Source organism: Plecotus auritus (assembly GCF_963455305.1).
Source record: "Plecotus auritus genome assembly, chromosome: 8".
Classification (NCBI taxonomy): domain Eukaryota; kingdom Metazoa; phylum Chordata; class Mammalia; order Chiroptera; family Vespertilionidae; genus Plecotus; species Plecotus auritus.
Window position 1 is genome coordinate 61457458 of NC_137782.1, and position 17165 is coordinate 61474622.

General features: G+C 41.0%; 1 protein-coding gene and 1 pseudogene across 8 annotated transcripts in view; both read left to right on the forward strand.

Annotated features, from left to right (window-relative positions):
* Positions 1-17165, forward strand: part of TRPC4AP (transient receptor potential cation channel subfamily C member 4 associated protein) — a 106885-nt gene that overhangs the window by 25169 nt on the left and 64551 nt on the right. For all 7 annotated transcript variants that reach the window (XM_080685209.1, XM_080685208.1, XM_080685211.1 and 4 more), the window contains exons 2-3: positions 4807-4935; positions 10181-10297. In XM_080685209.1, coding sequence (XP_080541335.1) covers positions 4807-4935; positions 10181-10297 — 246 coding nt within the window. The remainder of the gene's footprint in view (positions 1-4806; positions 4936-10180; positions 10298-17165) is intronic.
* Positions 6264-7292, forward strand: LOC308256033 (large ribosomal subunit protein uL6-like; annotated as a pseudogene). Its single transcript has 3 exons — positions 6264-6430; positions 6665-6772; positions 6990-7292. The product of its transcript is annotated as a large ribosomal subunit protein uL6-like (transcript).

Below are 17165 nucleotides of genomic sequence, written 5' to 3' on the forward strand. Positions count from 1 at the left end.
CAGTTGTTTGCTTTCCTCCATTTCTTTCGTTTGTGACCTCTTTGTCTCTGCATTTTGGCTGCTTCCCTGAGTTGATAGAGTGGCTTTGTGTGCTAGGTGTCCTGTAGGGCCCAGTGGCTCAGCCTCCCCAGTTACTTGAGGTGGACACTCTTGGTGCACCCCTTTGTGGGCTGCATGCACAGTCTTGTTGTAGTTAAGCCTTGATTGATGTTGGTATCAATGGGAGGAATTGACCTCCAGGCCAATTGGCTCTGAGGATCAGCTGTGTCTACGCTGGGAGAACTTTTGTGTTGGAGACACCCTTATGAGACAAGACTTGCAAAAGCCTCTGCTCAGCTTGGATGGGGCGCAGTCTCAGGGTGGAGCAGACAGCAATGACTTCCCGACAGCCCTGCCTTAAGAGGCCCCTGGGTCTCAGTGTCCCGCAGTAATTGCTGCAAGCACCTCTGAGAGAAAGCTGCCCTCGAGTTTCGCCTGCTGCCAGACAGTCCAGTTTCTCCCCAAATGAGTCTGGGTCCCCAGAGTCTCGTCCAGTACTGGAGTTCAGAGCCTTTGGGAGCTTTTGTCTCCCTCCCGATTGAGAAAGCCAGCTGCGTACTCAGTTGCCAGCCCTCTCCGCGTGTGTGCCTTGGTACCTCTGCCTTCGCAGTTCCTCTGAGTCTCAGTGTGCTTTTCTCTTTCTTTACAGTCCAGTTTCTCCCCGAATGAGTCTGGATCCCCAGAAACTGGAGTTCAGAGCCGTCGGGAGCTTTTGTCTCCCTCCTGATTGAGAAAGCCAGCTGCGTACTCTGTTGCCAGCCCTCTCCGCGTGCGCGCGCCTTGGTACCTCTGCCTTCTGCAGTTCTCTGAGTCTCATTGTGCTTTTCTCTTTCCTGACAGTCCAGTTTCTCCCCGTATGAATCTGGGTCCCCAGAGTCTCGCCTGGAACTGGAGTTCAGAACCGTCGGGAGCTTTTGTCTCCCTCCCACTTGAGAAAGCCAGCCGCGTACTCAGTTGACAGCCCTCTCTGCACGCACGCCTCGGTACCTCTGCCTTCTACAGCTCCTCTGAATCTCAGTGCACTTTTCTCTTTCCTTCTAGTTGTAGAATTTCCACTCAGCCAGCCTTCCTGTGGTTCTGGATGATGTCCGTTTTGTCTGTTAGTTGTAGTTTTGAAATTGTTGTACAAGGCAGCAGTTTAGGTGTTTACCTTTGCCGCCATCTTGTTTTCTTCCCCACAAACTTCTTTAATATTAAAAAAGTTCAGTTTATTTTTTTTCCTTTGGCTGCATATATTTTAGGTGTCATATCTATGAAATCATTGCTTAATCTCAGGTCATGAAATGTATACCTATGTTTTATTCATGCAGTTTTAGCCCTTACATTTAGGTCCTTGATTTTGAGTTCATTTTTTAATATGATGTGAAGAATTGTCTTGATACTATTGTTAAGTGGCCATAAATCAGGTGGCCATAAATGTTAAGTGTTTATTTTTGGAGTCTCAGTCCTATTACATTGATCTAAATGTCTGCCCTTGGGCCAGTCATGGTCTTATTATAGACTTGTAATAAATTTAGAAATGGGGAAGTGTGATTTTTTTTTTCCAATTTCATTCTTCTTTTTCGAGATTATTTTGGCTATCTTGAATCCCTTACATGTCCATATGAATTTTAGGATTAGTTTGTCAATTTCCGCTGTGGAGCCAACTTGGATTTTGATAGGAACTACATTGAATCAGTATGGGAAGTATTACATGTTAGCAATATTAAATCTTCCAATCCATGAACATTGATGTCTTTCCATTTATTTAGATATTTTTAAATTTCTGATGTCTTATAATTCATTGTACAAGTCTTGTATTCCTTTAGTTAAAATTGCTTCTGAGTATTTTGTTCTGTTTGATGCTATTATAAATGGAATTGTTTTCTTAATTTTGTTTCTGGGTTGTTTATTGCAAGTGTATAGAAATTCATCTGATTTTTGTATATTGATTTTGTATCCTGCAATCTTGCCGAACTTATTAGCTTTAATAGTTTGTGTGTGTTCCTTAATATACAGGATGGGATGAAAGTAGATTTACAGCTGTGCGTACACGAAACACAGAGTATATTCTGGTATTATTATTTAACTAGTAACCTCGCACACAAATCCGTGCGCCAGTTGCTCTCTGCCGCCCTCCTATAGCTCTCTGCCTGCTGCCCTGTCCTCCTGTAGCTCCCCCTGGCCCCTTCCCCTTCCCCCCCCCCCATAGCTTGCTGCCCTGCCCCTTCCTGTAGCTTTTCGCTGCCCACTTGTAGTTCGCTGCCCCACCCTCCTGCAGATCCATGATCTGGTCGTTACATGGTTAGTCGTTACGCCTCAAAGCGTAATGGATAATTAGCATATTTTATTATATAGGATTATTGTATTTTCCATATGAACAACTATAATCCTACTTTTGCCCCAGTCTATATTTTATATACAAGATCATGCCATCTGAAAATATAGTTTTGCTTTTTTCTCTTTGCAATCTGGATGCTTTTATTTCTTTTTCTTGTCTAATTGCTCTGACTAGAATTTCTAGTACAATGTTAAGTAGATGTGGTGAGAGTTAGCATCCTTGTCTTTTTCCTGATCTTAGTGGGAAACATTCAGGCTTTCACCATTAATTATGATGACAGCTGTGGATTTTTGGTAAATAACCTTTATCAAATTGATTACATTGATTGTACGTTGAACCAACTTTCCATTCCTGGAATACTTGTTTGGTCTTGGTGTATAATTCTTTTTATATGTTGCTGGATTTGCTTTACTAATATTTTTCTGGGGATTTTTATGTCTATTCTCATAAGAGATATTGGACTGTAGTTTTTGTGTGGTGTTCTTCTTTGTCTGATTTTTGGTATCAGAGTAATACTGGCCTCATAGAATGAGTTGGGAGGTGTTCCTTTGTATTTAGTAGAAGCATCTCGATTTGAGCTTTTCTTTGTGGGTGGTTTTCTTTCTTTTTTATTAAATTGCTAACTTGATCTCTTGTAGAGCCATCAGATGTTCTGTGTGTGTTTTTCTTGAGTCAGTTTCTTTTGTTTGCATCTTTCTAAGAACTTGTTTATTTCACAGAAGTTTTATAATTTGTTGGCATACGGTTGTTCCTGGTATTCACTTACTAGTATAAACTTTATTTTGGTAAGATTGCTAGTAATATTTAATCTTTCATTCCTGAATTTAGTAATTTGAGTCCGTGTAAGTTGGTCAGTGTAAGTAAAGTTTTCACTCTTTTTCAAAGAAGCAGCTTTTGATTTTGTTGATTTTTCTCTATTATTTTTCTGTTCTCTATCATTTAATTTACAATAATATTTTTTTATTTCCTTGTGTTTGGTTTGTGTTTGGTTCACTCCTTTTTTTCTACTTTCTTTTGGTGGAAGTTTGAATAAGTAATTTGAGATCACCTCTTTTAAAAATATAAATGTTTACAGCTATAAATTTGTAAACACTGTTTTTGCTAAGTTCCATAAAGTCATAGTGTGTGTTTGTTTCCCTTTCAAGGAAAGGAAAGGTGGTTTTCCCGTTGTTTTTGGATTTGCATTGATTTGAGCTTTAGAATGATATTAAATTCCTAATATTCTATCATTTTTTTTACCTACAGAAATGGTAATTTCCTATGGTTTATCCTAATACAAGTTACTCTCACAAACATTACCTCCCATTACCCCAGTATTATCTTATTTTTACAGTTAAAACATGCTCAGGAAGGATAATGGTACTTGTCTAGGTATTAGGACCAACATGTATCAGGATAGACTAAGACATTATTGAAGACTTGCATGTCCTATAGTAACAGTTACCAGGAGCTTTTACCTGGTTGAGGGACAGGTGCACATGAAAATAATTCATATCTGGCCCCTGATAGTAGTTTGTCCCACTAGTGTTAGTGGAAATGTGCCATAATTGATTAATGTACCTATCATTAAACTAGTGCCTGGCATTTTTTGAGAGAGAGAAGGTATGCACGACAAACAACAGCTTGGTACCTACTCTAAAGGAGTTTGTAGTTTACAGGAGGAGGTGAACACATGAACTATTAATTATGACACAGTAGGATAAATGTTCGATAAGGGCCCAGCAGAAGGGCACCTACTCTTTTAGAAAAGAGAGGTAAAGGCCAATCAAGGAAATTTTCTGGCTGTTTGGTTTGCATTTTGAAGATGGAGAAGAAGCTTCCAGGTAGAAAGACAAGGAGAGGACATTTTAGGGGAAGAACCTGTGCAGCGGGGCAAAGAGAAAGAACGTGTGTATTTGGACCCTAGAGTGTGCATTGGGAAAGAGATGCAGCTAGAAAGGAAAGTAGGTGATAGAATATGAAGGGTGTTGTATCACAAGGCAAGAGTTAACTTTTAACTTATAGGATACTGAGGAGCTTTTGAAGGTTTCTAGAAAGAGGTCTTTGAATTATTTGTCCGGGTAGGGAGGGTTGGGGAGACAGTTGCTCTTCTTTGCCCTGTATGCTAATGCAGTTGTCCCTTAGTATCTATCGGGGATTGGTTCCAGGATCCCTGCAGATAACAAACAGATACTCAAGTCCCTTTTATAAAATGTCAGAGGAACATTGCATATAGTCGCCCCTCCACATCTGTGGACTCCCAACCACAGTTTGAAAATACGATACTATTTTCAATCCCAGGATGGTTGAATCTGGGATGCAAAACCTGGGTATACAGAGGGCCGACTGTATATTTACTGAAAAAATTCACATATAGGTGGACCCACACAGTCCAAACCCATGTTGTTCAAGCTCAACTGTAGTTCTTTCCTCACCAGTAAAATGTTTTCTTTTTTTTTGACTCACAGTTCACTGAGACATTTTTGACGGAGAGGGACAAACAGTCCAAATGGAGTGGAATTCCTCAGCTGCTCCTTAAGCTGTATGCAACCAGCCACCTCCACAGTGACTTCGTTGAGTGTCAAAACATTCTCAAGGTAATTCTTTTGGGCTTTGAAGGGGCTGCATTCAGAGCATCCAAGTGACACAAGATGTCTGCTTTTAAAAAAAAATCTCTCAGTCTACTTCTAAAATTTTTCTGTTTTTATTACGTAAGCTGTAGAAAATTTGGGAAGTTCAGAAAAAGTGCAAAGAAGAAAATAAAACCCCCAACACCAAAGGATAATCACCAGTGAGTTTCCTGTGGATGTCCTTCTGGACTTTGTGTCAGTGCTTGCTTAATTTGGGAGGTCAACACTGTGCCCTGGGATTGAGATGGCATTCTTTTTGAATAGGGTTTAAAAGATCCCACATTTCATGGAAGTGGACTTGTGGTTATTGACAATTATCCTATATCAGTGGTCAGCAAACCGCTCGCAGTTCGCAAGCTGCGGTTTGCCGCTCTGTTGACTAATGAGTTTGCCGACCACTGTCCTATATAATAAAAACCTAATATGCTAAGTGTCTGGTTGTCCAGTTGTCCGTTTAACCAATTAAAGCGTAATATGCTAATGATATGCTAAGGCTGCTCAACCGCTCGCTATGACATGCACTAACCACCAGGAGGCAGACAGTCGACCCGTCGACCAGTCACTGTGACATGCACTGACCACCAGAGGGCAGATGCTCTGACCAGTAGGTTAGCTTACTGATGGGATCTGGCCTATCGGGGCTGAGCAAGACGTGCCAGACATGCCCTGGAGTCCTCCCACAGTCCCTCCCTGGCTGGCCTACCTCCTGTGTCCCTCCCAGCCCTGATCGTGCACTGGTGGGGTCCCTTGGCCTGGCCTGCACCCTCGTGCAATCCGGGACCCCTTGGGATGTTGGAGAGCCAGTTTCGGCCCAATCCCACAGGCCAGGCCAAAGGACCCCACTGGTGCATGAATTTGTGCACTGGGCCTCTAGTGACTAACATAAGAAGATTGAATGGACTGGGCTTGGTGGTTGGGAGAGAGATGGAAAGAATGCAGAGAGCTATGGTAAGGCCATTCTCAAACTTAATCATCTGGAAGGCTTGTTAAAACAGAGTGGTGTGTCCCATTCTCTTGAGTTTCTGATTTAGAGGTCTGGAGTTACTATATATAAACTTTAGTTTGGGGGTATGAGGAGGGTGGGTCCAAATTTGAATTTAGAGCACCAGCTTTAGCTGCAGTTAAAACCCATGCAAATTACATTTGGTCATAATGAAACTTAATGATACATTGTTCTTCATAGGTGAAGTTTTGATTTTTATATCATGTAAGTCATTCTAAAATATAACAGGCTCCAGAATAAGCTTAATCTTTACCTTTAAGAAGAGATGTTTTGAGCTGAATCCACTGTGAGAATGAAGACCATTCTGAGCAATCACAGTCGACATTTCAGAAAATGTGGACATTGCTCTGAAGGGACACACAATTATTGTGAAGGACCCCAGAGGCACCCTGCTAAGGGACTTCAATCACATTGATGTAGAACTCAAATCTCCTTGGAAAGAAAAAGAAGAGGCTACAGCAGGGGTGGGCAAACTTTTTGACTCGAGGGCCACAATGGGTTCTTAAACTGGACCGGAGGGCCGAAACAAAAGCATGGATGGAGTGTTTGTGTGAACTAATATAAATTCAAAGTAAAGGAGCGGAGGGGAGAGCAAGAGAACCCTCCGCTCTTTTGGCTCCACGGGCCGGATAGAACAGCTGAACGGGCCGGATCCGGCCCATGGGCCGTAGTTTGCCCATGGCTGGGCTACAGGTTGATAACTGGTGGGGAAATAGAAAGGATCTGGTTACCGTTTGTACCATCTGCAGTTATGTACAGACATGATCATGGGTGTTACACTGGGCTTCCCTTACACCAGTGGTCGGCAAACTGCGGCTTGCGAGCCACAGTTTGCTGCTCGGTTGACTAATGAGTTTGCCGACCACTGGGATAGGGGCTTAATCACAAGGAACAACAACAGCCTGTAATTATTGGAATTGAGAGTCTAGGTCAGTGATCGGCAAACTCATTAGTCAACAGAGCGGCAAACCGCGGCTCGTGAGCCGCAGTTTGCCAACCACTGCCTTACACAATGAAGGCTGTGTGTGTGCTCACTTCCCCATCAATGTCATTATTCAGGAGAATGGTTCTCTTGTTGAAATCAGAAATTTCTTGGGCGAGAAATATATCCACAGGGTTTGGATGAGGTCAGGTGTTGCTTGTTCAGTATCACAAGCCCAGAAAGATGAGTTAATTCTTGAAGGAAACGACCTTGAACTTGTATCAAATTCAGCTGCTTTGATTCAGCAAGCCAAAACAGTTAAAAAACAAGGATATCAGGAAAAATTTGGATGGTATCTATGTTTCTGAAAAAAGAACAGTTCACCAAGCTGATGAATAAGGTCTAAGTTTTTCAGCTACAGAAACAAAATGCTGGATGGTTCCTTACACTTATGTAAGACATTTTAAAGATGCATTAAAAGTCGTGTATTAATTTGAGGGGGAATAAAAGAAATGTTTTGTATTTTTGATCTTCTCATAGTCTGACTAGGGTAGAAATAATTATAGTCTTTTACACTTGTTAAAAAACACTTTGTAAAGAGTTATATATTAATTTCATTTGATTCCTGCAAAATTTGAAATATGAAGGAGGAGGAAAAAGAAGTAGAATGAGGAAAATTAATAGTGAGTGCTTGCTGTGTGATCATCATTTCTTTATTCATCCAGCAAATGCTTATTTGAAATTTACTGTGTACCAGGCATATTTAATTCTTATGTTAACTTTGTGAGATGGGTGGTGTTTTTTTGTATTAGTCTCTAGAATATTTTGATTGTAGGTGACAGTAACTCACTCAGACTAGGGAAAAAAAAAAGATCCTTTATTGTCTTACATAATTGACAAGCACAGGTGTGAATTCAGGAGCTGAACAGTTAGGCTGTCCATTTCTTTTTTTATAATTCTTTATTTTTGAAAGTATTACGTATGTCCCCCTTTTTTCCCCCCATTGACCCCCTCCATCCCACCCTCACCCCCCACCTCAGGGCCTCACCTACCTCATTGTTTGTGTCCATGGAGGCTGTACATTTCTTGTCTTGACATCTGTGTGTGACCCCAAGTTCTTCCGTGTAATCATAGGTCTTGGGTGACATTTCTATAACATGGGTTAGCCACTCAGGTGAGGGGAATGAGAGACTATTGGCTAGGGGCTGGGACTGAGTTGCTTGTTGACAACCTTAGCAGAACTATGTGCAAAGTGGGGAGGGGCATTTCCTCTAAGGCAGTGGTCGGCAAACTCATTAGTCAACGGAGCGGCAAACCGTGGCTCGCGAGCCAGTTTGCCGAACACTGCTCTAAGGAAATGCAGTTGTTACCTGAAGAAGAGATAAAGCTGCTGGGTAGACAAAATCCAGCTGTTTTTTATATTCTCTTTTTCAGTTGGAAAAAAACAAGACTCGACAATAACCTGCCCAAAACCTTGTGGCTACTATGTGATGAGCCCAGATTTATATTATCCAAAGACCAGCTTCCACTGTACTAGGTTGCCAGCAGGAAGTACTTCCTGGTTTTATGGATGAGAAAAATAAGATCCAGAAAAAGTGGTTCAGTCACTTACTAATTATGTGACCCTAGGCAACTTTATGATAGTGTTTTTTTGCATATAAAATGAGTAAAAGTATACTTACTTCATTGAATTATTTTAAGGATTAAATGAACTAAGGTGTAAAAGCCCAGTGCCTGGCATATAACAGGTGATCTGTAAGAGTGAGTTCTGCTTTTTCTTGATGTGTGGTGCTTGGACCAACAGCATCAGCATCACTTGGAAACTTGTTATAAATGCACATTCTCAGGCCCCCCTCAGACCCATTGCAACTCTGCAGGTGGGACCCAGTAGTCTGAATTTTAAGAAGCCCTTCTGATGATTCTGATGCTCACCAGTGTTTGAGCATACAATGTTTGCTCTTGCCTATTGTGTTCCATTTTCCCTCAGGTTCCTGCTGGGAGAACATGAGTAGGGTCCTGGATTCTTCCTACTTTTTCACCCAAAATAGTTATGCTTTACAAGCACAGACTCTGGAGCCAGATTTCCTACACTTAAATCCTGGCTCTACCACTGTGTGACATTGCCTCAGCTTCCTTATCTGTAAAATTTTGGGATAAGTTACTATTATCTTATACAGGGAGGATTAAAAGAGGTAATACATGAAGTGCTTAGACTCAAGCACTAAATAAATTAGCTATTACTACTATTATTACAACTTTTGTTATATCAACTTTTCTGTAAGATTATTATTTTTTCCTATTACCTCTGTTCCATATGAATAAAGGATTCTTTGGCCCCACCAAATTTGAGAACCTCTACACTGTATTGACTGTATTGAATACCTGCTAGGGAGAATACAAAGAGGAATCTGTTTGTCTTATCTTTGAGGAATATTTAATCTAGGGAAGAAGTAACATAAGTTTGTAAAGAGGTACGAAGTAAAGGTACTAAATGCCACAATGAATTACAGATTTCTTTGGGGGTTCAGAGGTGCATTAGAATGCTTCTGCTGAAGGGAATGAGAAGACTTCCTGGAAGAGGTGACACGAGCAATGTTTTGGTTATCTATTGCTGCAGAACCAGCCATCCTAAAACTTAGTACCTTGAGATAATAATCACTATATATCTGTAACAATTTTTTGGGATAAGGAAACTTACCCAAGAAACCACTTATTCAAATACATATATTTTTTACTTGTTTGGAGGTGTTGATGTAAGTAGTTGTTTATTATTTCTACCCCTATTACTATTGCATAATGGTTTGATTGAGTGGTTCTTTTGCTTCTTGTGGTGTTGGGTTGGGTATTGAATCATCTGGAAGGTCCAGAGTGGCTTCACTCACATAGCTGGTAGGTTGGTGCTGTCAGCTGGAGATCAGCTAAGGATATCAGTCCTTAGCTTCAGTTCTCCTCCTCATGGCCTCTGTAGGTGCCTATGTTGGACTTCTCACAGCATGGTGATTGGGTTCCAAGATAGCAAAAGCCAACTTTGCCAGTCTTTCTTAATAATTAGGCCAGAATTGCCTAGTGTCACTTCTGCCACATTCTGTTTGTTGAAGTGAGTCATACCAGCCCAGATTCAGTGTGGGAGAGGATTCTGTAGGGGGTCTGAATATGAGGAAGTGTGGTTCATTGGGGGTTATCCCATGGGGATTTAAGTTGGGATTAAAATGCAAACTGATGCTTTGGTGTCTGGTTGTGTTAGATACAAAAACTGAATGTCTCTCTGCATACTTTTTTTAAACTAGGAAATTTCTCCTCTTCTCTCCATGGAGGCTATGGCATTTGTTACTGAAGAGAGGAAACTAACCCAAGAAACCACTTATCCAAATACATATATTTTTGACTTGTTTGGAGGTGTTGATGTAAGTGGTCGTTTATTATTTCTACTACTTAATGGTTTGAGAAGTTAACTCTTAAAATGGGAGTCAGGAAACATTTCAGAATATATAGAAAACATTTCAGAATTTTAATCTTTTAAAGCTCATTAGCACTCACCTGTTTGGAAGCAGCATAGCTTTTATTTTAGAATAAATTATTTATTTGAATTGATAATGTAGCCACCTTTTTTTTTTTGAAAGCACAAAGTTAAAGAGGTATGTCTTGTACTTCCCCACTTTCCCAGTATCCTCTCTTCAGAGGCAGCTCTGATTACCAGTTTCTTCTATGTCATTCTAGAGATGTTTTGTGTGTGTGTGTAAATAATCCCACTTCTCCCACCTTAGGTTTATTTTCTCCCCATATAGAGGTGACATGTGATATATACAGGTGTATTGCTTTGTATCTTGCTTTTTCCATGTCATTGTTTAACTAGGGCAGTGGTCGGCAAACTCATTAGTCAACAGAGCAGCAAACCGTGGCTCGCAAGCTGCAGTTTGCCGAACACTGAGCTAGGGGATAGTTTCATTTGAGTACATGTAAACCTGCCTCATTATTTTAAACAGCTCTGTAGTTTTCCCTTGGGTAATTGTACCATAATTTATTTATCCAGGCCTCAATTGATAGGCATTTAGAGTTTTCTCACACCTTTCCTATTACAAACAAGATTGAAGTAAAGGTTTTTGTACATGCTTCTGTGTACATGTGAATATATACCTTTGGGATCAAAGCATCTGTGTCTTTTATTTTTATTTTTTGAATAAATCTTTACTGTTCAGATTTATTACAGTTGTTCCTCTTTTTTCCCCCCATAGCTTCCCTCCACCCAGTTCCCACCCCACCCCACCCATGCCCTTACCACCCCCTCCCCCGTCCTCATCCACAGGTGTACGATTTTTACCCCCATCCCCCACTGTCCTCGTCCATAGATATAGATTTTTGTCCAATCTCTTCCTGCACCCCCCCAAAACCTCCCCCCCGAGAATTGTCAGTCCACTCCCTTTCTATGCCCTTGATTCTATTCTATTCACCAGTTTATTCTGTTCATCAGATTTTTTATTGACTTGATTTTTAGATTCACTTGTTGATAGATACGTATTTGTTGTTCATAATTTTTATCTTTACCTTTTTCTTCCTCTTCTTAGAGAATACCCTTCAGCATTTCATATAATACTGGTTTGGTGGTGATGAACTCCTTTAGTTTTTTTTTGTCTGTGGAGCTCTTTCTCTGACCTTCAATTCTGAATGATAGCTTTGCTGGGTAGAGTAATCTTGGTTGTAGGTTCTTGCTATTCATGACTTTGTGTATTTCTTGCCACTCCCTCCTGGCCTGCATAGTTTCTATTGAGAAATCAGCTGATAGTCGTATGGGTACTCCCTTGTAGGTAACTATTTCTCTCTTGCTGCTTTTAAGATTCTCTCTTTGTCTTTTGCCCTTGGCATTTTAATTATGATGTGTCTTGGTGTGGTCCTCCTTAGATTCCTCTTGTTTGAGGTTCTCTGCGCTTCCTGGACTTGTAAGTCTATTTCCTTCACCAGTGGGGGAAGTTTTCTGTCATTATTTCTTCAAATAGGTTTTCAGTATCTTGCTCTCTCTCTTCTTCTGGCACCCCCATAATTTGGATGTTGGTACGCTTGAAGTTGTCCCAGAGGCTCCTTATACTATCTTCATATTTTTGGATTCTTTTTGCTTTTTGCTTTTCTGGTTGGGTGTTTTTTTGCTTCTTCGTATTTCAAATCTTTGACTTGATTTTTGGGATCCTCTACTCTGCTGTTGGATCTCTGTATATTATTCTTTATTTCAGTCAGTGTATGCTTAATTTCTGATTGGTCCTTTTTCATATCCTTGAGGGTCTCACTATATTTATTAGAGGTTTCTAGAAGATTCTTGAGTAACCTTATAACCGTGGTTTTGAACTCTAAATCCAGTATTTTGCTTTCCTCCGTTTCTTTAATTTGTGACTTGTTTCTTTGTCTCTGCATTTTGGCTGATTCCCTGGTTTGTTTCTATGTACTAGGTAGCTGCTGAGTCTCCTTGAATTGATAGAGTGGCCTTGTGTCCTATAGGGCCCAGTGGAGCAGCCTCCCCAGTCACCTGAGATAGATGCTCTTGGTGCACCTCTTTGTGGGCTGTGTGCACAGTCTTGTAGTTAAACCTTGATTACTGGTGGTATCACTGGGAGGAATTGACCTCCAGGCCATTTGGCTGTGATGACCAGCTGTGTCTACACTGGAAGATCTGTTGCACAGGAGACACCCTTATGGGGCAGGACTTGCTTCGGTAGGGCTTTGGTGCTCACTGAGTCTGCCCCCCCCCCTTTTTTTTAAATTTATTTTTATTGATTTCAGAGAGGAAGGAAGAGCGAGAGAGAGATAGAAACATCCATGATGAGAGAGAATCATGGATCGGCTGCCTCCTGCAAGTCCCCCCCTGGGGATCAAGCCCACAACCCAGGCATGTGCCCTTGACCGGAATTGAACCTGGGACCTTTCAGTTCCCAGGCCGTTGCTCTGTCCACTGAGCCAAACTGGCTAGGGCGAGTCTGCCCCTTGAGTGTGTCACTTATGGATGTGAAGAGTTGTAATCTGGTATGGTCTCACTATGACCACTGTCCTCTTGGATCAGGGTCAAGAGGGTACACTGGCTCTTGGATCTCCAAGGAGGTGCAAGGTCAGCCACTGTCTGGAGCCGCCCAGCAGGAGCTACAGAGACATCTGCAGATTCCTCCTCTTTGTATGGGGTTTGGAAGTGCCCAGACGAGGCCCAGCTGTGAAGCAAGGCTGCTGCTGCTGCCAGGCAATGGGCCTTCTTTTGGAATCTCTGGGGCTCTCTGACCCAGTTGCAGTTTGTTTTAGGCGAAAGGACAGGCCATTCATATGCAAAAGCTGATGTGCACAGATTGGGTGGGGTTGTAAATTGGATGGGATGGGGTCTCTGGGAATCACCAGGGCAGAGCAAACAGCAATGGCTGCCCTGAACTGGAGAAGTCCCCAGTTCTCTGTGTCATGCACCCCCATGCAGGAACAATGATCGCTGCGAGCACCTCTAAGAGTAAGCCGCCCTCGCGTTCCTGTCCCGATGCATTACAGTCCATTTTCACCCCTTATGTGCCTGGGTCCCCCAGAGTCTCGCTCGGAACTGGAGTTCAGAGCAAGCGGGAGCTTGTATCTCCCTCCTGGTTTAAAGAGCAGCACATCCAGGTGCCAGCACTTTCCGCACCTCTGCACCTCTTACCAGTCTCAATGCCCTTTCTTCACCTCTCTAGTTGTGGAACTTCTACTCAGCCAACTTTCCCATAGTTCTGGGTGGTAGTTGTTCTGCCATTTAGTTGTGGTTTTGATGTCATTGTGAGAGGCAGCAAGTATAGGTGATTACCTATGCCGCCATCTTGGTTTCTCCCATCTGTGTCTTTTATTGTTTATAAACTTGTCAGTTTACATACCTAATAGGTTTTTTCAATGTCCATACTACCCAAAGCCACTGTTCTCAAAACAGCCTGGTACTGGCACAAGAACAGACATATAGATCAATGGAATAGAATAGAGAACCCAGCCCTAGCCCGTTTGGCTCAGTGGATAGAGTATCAGCCTGTGGACTGAAAGGTCCCAGGTTCGATTCTGGTCAAGGGCATGTACCTTGGTTGCGGGCACATCCCTAGTAGGAGGTGAGCAAGAGGCAGCTGATTGATGTTTCTCTCTCATTGATGCTTCTAACTCTTTCCCTCTCCCTTCCTCTCTGGAAAAAAATCAATAAAATATATATTTTTTGAAAGAATAGAGAACCCAGAAATTGACCCAAACCACTATGCTAATTAATATTTGACAAAGGAGGCATGAACATACAATGGAGTCAAGACAGTCTCTTCAATAAATGGTGTTGGGAAAATTGGACAGATACATGCAAAAAAAAAGAAACTAGACCACCAACTTACACCATACACAAAAATAAACTCAAAATGGATAAAGGACTTAAACATAAGACAGGAAACCATAAAAATACTAGAGGAATCCACAGGCAGCGAAATCTCAGACATACGCCGAAACAACTTCTTCACCGATACCGCTCTTAGGGCAATGGAAACTAAAGAGAAAATAAATAAATGAGACTACATCAAAATAAAAAACTTTTGCACAGCAAAGGAGACCATCAATAAAACAACAAGAAAGCCCACTGAATGGGAGAACATATTTGTCAATGTTATCACTGATAAAGGTTTAATCTCCAACATTTACAGGGAACTCATACAATTTAACAAAAGGAAGATAAATGATCCAATAAAAAAATGGGCAACGGACCTAAATAGATACTTTTCTAAAGAAGACAGAAGGAAGGCCAAGAGACATATGAAAACATGCTCAAAGTCACTAATTATCCAAGAGATGCAAATCAAAACGACAATGCGGTACCATCTCACACCTGTGAGAATGGCTATCATCAAGAAATCAACAAACAGCAAGTGCTGGTGAGGATGCGGAGAAAAAGAAACCCTTGTGCACTGCTGGTGGGAATGCAGAATGGTGCAGCCACTGTGGAGAACAGTATGAGTTTCCTCAAAAAACTAAAGATGGAACTCCCATTTGACCCAGTCATCCCACTTCTAGGAATATATCCCAAGAAACAAGAAACACGAATCAGAAAGGATATATGCACCCCTATGTTCATAGCAGCACAATTTACCATAAGCTAAGATTTGGAAACAGCCTAAATGCCCATCAGCACATGAGTGGATTAGAGAATTATGGTACATCTGCACAATGGAATACTACGCTGCTATCATAAAGAAGGAATTCTTAACCATTTGCAGCAGCATGGATGGAACTGGAGAGCATTATGTTAAGTGAAATAAGCCAGGAAATGAGAGAAAAATACCACATGATCTCACTCATTTAAGGATAATAAAGAACATTATAACCTGATGAAAAAAAAGATAGATACAGAGGCAGTGAAGCATCGAACAGACTGTCAAATTACAGTGGGAAGGCTGGGGAGTGTAGGGGAGGGGGGGGAAGAGATCAACCAAAGGACTTGTATGCATGCATATAAGCACAACCAATGGACACAAGACATGGGGGTGGGGGGGATGAGGGCATGTGCCAGAAGGTAGGGGAGGCTGGGGGAAGGTCAATGGGGAAAAAAGATATATGTACTACTACTTGTAATACTTTAAACAATAAAATAAAAATTAAAAAAAAAAAACATGCAACAAAAAAGAAAAAGGAAAAAAAAAAAGCCAGGAATCTGTACCATGAAAGAGGGCCTTCACCAAACACCAAATCTTCCCTTGCCATGATCTTATACTGCCCTGCCTCCAGAAGTGTGAAAAATAAATTTGTTGTTTATAACCTACAGTTTGTAACATTATAGTAACCTGAAAGAACTGAGATAGAAAATCAATACAAGAAAAGCCTAATAACCAAATAGAAAGGATGCAAAAGCCACTAACAGACAATTGGCAGAAAAGAAACAACTCATAAACACGCAAAAAGTTATTCAAGAAGAATGCAAATTTTATAGATTGCTATGGGTAGTATGGACATTTTAATGATGTTGATTCTACCAATTCTATCTGTTTATGTCTTCGTCTATCTCTTTTTTCCGTGTCCTGTAGTTTTCCCCATATAGGTCTTTTACCTCTCCTTAGTTAAGTTTATTCCTAGGTATCTTAATTTTTTTGGTGCGATGGCAAATGGGATTGCTTTTTTAGTCTCTCTTTCTGTACGTTCACTATTGGTGTATAGAAATGCCATAGATTTCTTTTTTTTTTTTTTAATAAATCTTTATTCAGATTATTACAATTATTTCTCCTTTTTCCCCCCATAGCTCCCCTCCACCCAGTTCCCACCCCACCTTCTGCCCTTACCTCCCCCCCACTGTCCTCATCCATAGGTGTATGATTTTTGTCCATTCTCTTCATGAACCCCCCATACCCCTTTCCCCCTGAGAATTATCAGTCCACTCCCTTTCTATGCCCCTGATTCTATTATATTCACCAGATTATTCTGTTCCTCAGGTTTTTAATTCACTTGATTTTTAGATTATTCTGTTCCTCAGGTTTTTAATTCACTTGACGTATTTGTTGTTCATAATTTTTCTCTTTACTTTTTTCTTCTTCCTCTTCTTTAAGAATACCTTTCAGCATTTCATATAATACTGGTTTGGTGGTGATGAACTCCTTCAGCTTTTTCTTATCTGTGAAGCTCTTTATCTGCCCTTCAATTCTGAATGATAGCTTTGCTGGGTAGAGTAATCTTGGTTGTAGGTTCTTGCTATTCATCACATTGAAAATTTCTTGCCACTCCCGTCTGGCCTGCATAGTTTCTGTTGAGAAATCAGCTGACAGTCGTATGGGTGCTCCCTTGTAGATAATTAACTGTTTTTCTCTTGCTGCTTTTAATATTCTCTCTTTGTCTTTTGCTCTTGGCATTTTAATTATGATGTGTCTTGGTGTGGTCCTCTTTGGATTCCTTTTGTTTGGGGTTCTGTGTGCTTCCTGGACTTGTAAGTCTATTTCTTTCACCAGGTGGGGGAAGTTTTCGGTCATTATTTCTTCAAATAGGTTTTCAGTATCTTGCTCTCTCTCTTCTTCTGGCACCCCCATAATTCTGATGTTGGTACGCTTGAAGTTGTCCCAGAGTCTTCTTACACTATCTTCAACTTTTTGGATTTTTTTTTTTTGCTTTTTGCTTTTTCGGTTGAGTGTTTTTTGCTTCTTTGTATTTCAATTCTTTGACTTGATTCTTGTGTTCCTCTATTCTGTTTCTGGGTCTCTGTATAATATTTTTTATTTCAGTCAGTGTATGTTTAATTTCTAGTTGGTCCTTTTTCATATCTTCGAGGGTCTCGTTATATTTATC